This window comes from Octopus bimaculoides, chromosome 9, assembly GCF_046866305.1.
Source record: "Octopus bimaculoides isolate indiv1 chromosome 9, ASM4686630v1, whole genome shotgun sequence".
Taxonomy (NCBI): domain Eukaryota; kingdom Metazoa; phylum Mollusca; class Cephalopoda; order Octopoda; family Octopodidae; genus Octopus; species Octopus bimaculoides.
Genome location: NC_142936.1, coordinates 34,646,812 through 34,650,608, shown reverse-complemented (window position 1 = coordinate 34,650,608; position 3,797 = coordinate 34,646,812). Strand labels below are relative to the sequence as shown.

The 3,797-nt window shown below is 39.1% G+C and overlaps 1 protein-coding gene across 1 annotated transcript; it reads right to left on the bottom strand.

Annotated features, from left to right (window-relative positions):
• Nucleotides 1-1,178: 1,178 nt before the first annotated feature.
• On the bottom strand, nt 1,179-3,329 carry LOC149134050 (uncharacterized). Its single transcript, XM_089357399.1, has one exon. It carries the CDS (start codon nt 2,543-2,545, stop codon nt 1,637-1,639), a length of 909 nt encoding a protein of 302 aa, XP_089213525.1. The 5' UTR covers nt 2,546-3,329; the 3' UTR covers nt 1,179-1,636.
• Nucleotides 3,330-3,797: the final 468 nt, after the last annotated feature.

Here is a 3,797-nt window from a genome sequence, read left to right as displayed (position 1 = left end):
ACAAGGACAAGTCCATCGGTTTGCGCCTAGGCACCTGGAGGAACAAGCCGATATCGTCCAGTGTAGTTGGAAACTGGACGGATGGTCCTGTTAAGTTGCTCGGAGTTTGGTTTGGTCCAGACTCCCAGACGGAGAAGAATTGGAGTGAGGTAGTGAACAAGGTGGAAGCCATAAGTCGGAAGTGGTCCGGGAGGCGACTGTCCTTGAAGGGCAGAGCGGAGGTGGTGCAGGTGTTCATAGCATCTGTAATCACCTACCGCCTGTCTGTTGTGCCTTGCCCCGATTTGTGGCTAAGAAAGTTGGAACGACTCCTTTTCTGCTTTTTGTGGAAGGGAGGAAAGCCACTTGTGAGGCGCTCCGTATGCTGTCAGGTACCGTTAAAGGGTGGTCTAGGAATGCCATGGCTTATGATGCGCAGACATGCATTGAGGCTGAGACATCTCTGGTACCACCTGGAGGGTGATCGGGTGTGGAGTCCGCTGGCAGAGGAATTCTTGCAGAGACCAGCCTCTTTGGAGAGATTTAAACCCGGTTTCATTAAAAGACGTAACCTGGCACTCTGGCTAATCCACAAGGCGGGCAAGGCCGGCAGCGGGAATACGACCGCGGTGTTCTATAGAGGGCTGGTAGAGGCAAAAAACGATTACGTCCTAGGGTTCGATGAGAACCAACTTGTCGACCTCTTCAAAAAAACTTTCAGACCGGGATACTTGGACAATTTCCAAAAATCCCTGGCTTGGCAGTGCTACAGGGGTATTTTACCTGTTCGCGATAAGTTATCCAGGCACGGAATGTTAGTGCCACCGACATGTCCAAGATGTAGGCTGCGCGATGAAACCGTTCAGCACGCTTTTGTACAATGTCAGGAACTATCCGGCTTGATATGTTACGTAGAACACGTGCTGTCGCATCTGGGTCAAGTACGGTTGTCGACTGGATCTATAATAAAGATGATACCGCCAACTGGACTCACAAAGGAAGGTAAGGCTTGTTTTTACTGTACAGTCGCAGTATTGAAAGAGTGTATATGGAGGACTAGAATGGAAGGTTTTGTGACAGGGAACTTCATCTCTGGCCCCGGTTTGCTATATTACTTCAGATACCATCTGAAGAGCAAGATAGGGTTGGAGAGGAAGACCCTGCCACCGAGTGAATACAATAAACGATGGAAGTATGTAGCGAGAAAGATGGGTGTCAGTAACCCGACTTGATCGTTGAAGAAAAGGAAAAAAAGACTTGAGAAACCATGGACTGTCGGGTTTAATTTTGTAAACCTGCTACTTTTATTACCATGTAATGTATTCTACCATCTATTTAATAATAATAACAAAACAGTTCTTGTGTAAAGGCAAAAGTAAGACAATTTGTCATTTAAAAACAAAAGTAAGCAACTTATGCTTTTATCCATTAATCATTCGCTTGTTCATAATTAACTTTTTAAAAGAATCACTCGAACTCACATAACCTTTTTGTAATTGTCTGTCCTGTTATGTCCAATTCTATGTACGATCTTATGATTATAATAAAGAATTTACTTGTATGTCTGCTTAAATCACGGTTTTTGACAAATGATTTTCCCACGTCACAATGGTGTGTATTATCTTGTGAACTACTAGAGAACAATTCCCTCCATATTTTAGTGAGATGATTTTTCTCCGGTGTGTTGTTTTCTATTGTGTCTTGTTAAACCACTCTTTTTGACAAATAATTTCCCACATATTTCACAATGATAGGGCTTTTCTCCAGTGTGACTACGTTTGTGGATAGCCAGACTAGAAGTCTGAGTGAAAGATCTTCCACATATTTCACAAATATGAGGATTTTCTCCAGTGTGACAACGTTTGTGGATAACAAGATTTGAATTTTGAGTGAAAGATTTCCCACATATCTCACAGTGGAATGGTTTTTCTCCAGTGTGTATTCTTCTGTGTGTTGTCAAATCACTTTTACTGACAAAAGATTTTTCGCATATTTCACAACGATATGGGTATTCTCCAGTGTGTGTTCTTTTGTGAACTACAAGACAAGAATTTACAGAGAAAGATTTTCCGCATATTTCACAGTAATAAGGTTTTTCTCCAGTATGACTACGTATGTGAATAACAAGATTCGAACTCCGAGTGAATGATTTACCACATATTTCACAGGGGAAGGGTTTTTCTCCAGTATGACTGCGTATGTGGATAACAAGATTTGAATTATCAATGAAAGATTTTGGACATATTTCACAACGAAACGGTTTTTCTCCATTGTGTATTCTTTTGTGTCTTGTTAAATTCCTGTTTGAGACAAAATATTTTCCACACATTTCACAGTGATATGGTTTTTTCTTGTGTATTTCTTTGTGGACGAGGACTTCGGGTTCTGAAAAGAATGCTTTCCTACAAACCACACAGTGATATTCAGGATTACTTCTGTAAAGTAGCTTTTGTTTAGTAAATGTTTCATTCCGCGAAGTTCTCTCGCTATAATATGGTTGTATAACTGAATCTATATTGTTAAAGACAGATGTGTTAGACGTATTAAAGTGATTAGCGTCCTCCATTCTCAGGGAATTCTAAAAAAAAATGAAAACTTAGAAATGTCTATGAATATAATCTATCATGATATCAACTTGCTTGTCTTAGATATGATATATAATTACATTAATCTCATTACATTATATAATTAAGTTAAAAGAGCTAGTTACAAACTAAACTAGGCGGTGTCGTTGATGTTTTTTCCCATCAACGATACCGGTGATACGAATTAAATGTCCCTAATTCAATATTTTTCAGATAGTTACATATCAATGTAGTAAAAGACTCTCGGGTTTCAAATAATAGGGAGTAGATTGGAATAAGCTTAAATTCATATAAACAGGGAGGGGTTGGAAAATCGGTAATTGTATAGAATTTTAAAACTTTCTAGGTTGTCTCCCATGATTTTTTAAAACCCCTTTATTTACTCTCGGGTCCCAAATAATTAAGTGGGTGGGCTGGACATTTGCTTAAATTCATATAAGCGGGTGGGTTGCAATAAACGGGAGTGGATTGGAATCAGTAACTGTATAGTGTATGAAGAATTACGAAAAAAGCATCTTAAAGCACATATAACAACACGAGCCAAAAGGAGGCAAATGAAATTAGCACATACGTGTGCTTCGAACGTTCAGTTTAGTTAAGATATACATTTGGATAATAAAAACAAGACATTTGTTAATTATGGTAATTGTAGGATTTTTAAAAAAATGCTGTGGACTAAGCAGATATTTCTTTATTGCTCACTGGGGGCTAATCATAGAAGGGACAATACAAAGACAGACAAAAACACAAAAGTGGGGACAAAAAAAAAAACGGATGTAGAAAGGAATAAAAATAAAATAAAAGGAAAAACTGAGAAATGAAATGAAGCCACTCGACCCCACATCCGAGCGACTTCATTTATCCTAGTTATAAACGATAGATAATGTCTTCTTGGAACTTTTTATCGCTAAAAATGTCTATTTGAAATTTTTGAATAAGTTCATAATAACATACCGACTTTGGCAATTTCCCAGAGTCAACTTTCATTTCCCAACAATAAGCATCGTCTCCTTATCCCTTCAGTCTTGGCATGTACTTGGAGTCCTCCATAAGGCACTCAAAGCACCGGGGTATCCCACTATTACACGTTGTACAGCGCTTACCGTTATTAGTTGGTCCCAACTGTTTACCTCCTTAACAATCTCCATATTGAAATTACACTTTTTTTCCCACAGGGTGAGGGTTGGGAAGTTTGGGGCTCCTGTGTGATAGTAGTTAATTTGTCAGTGTCGG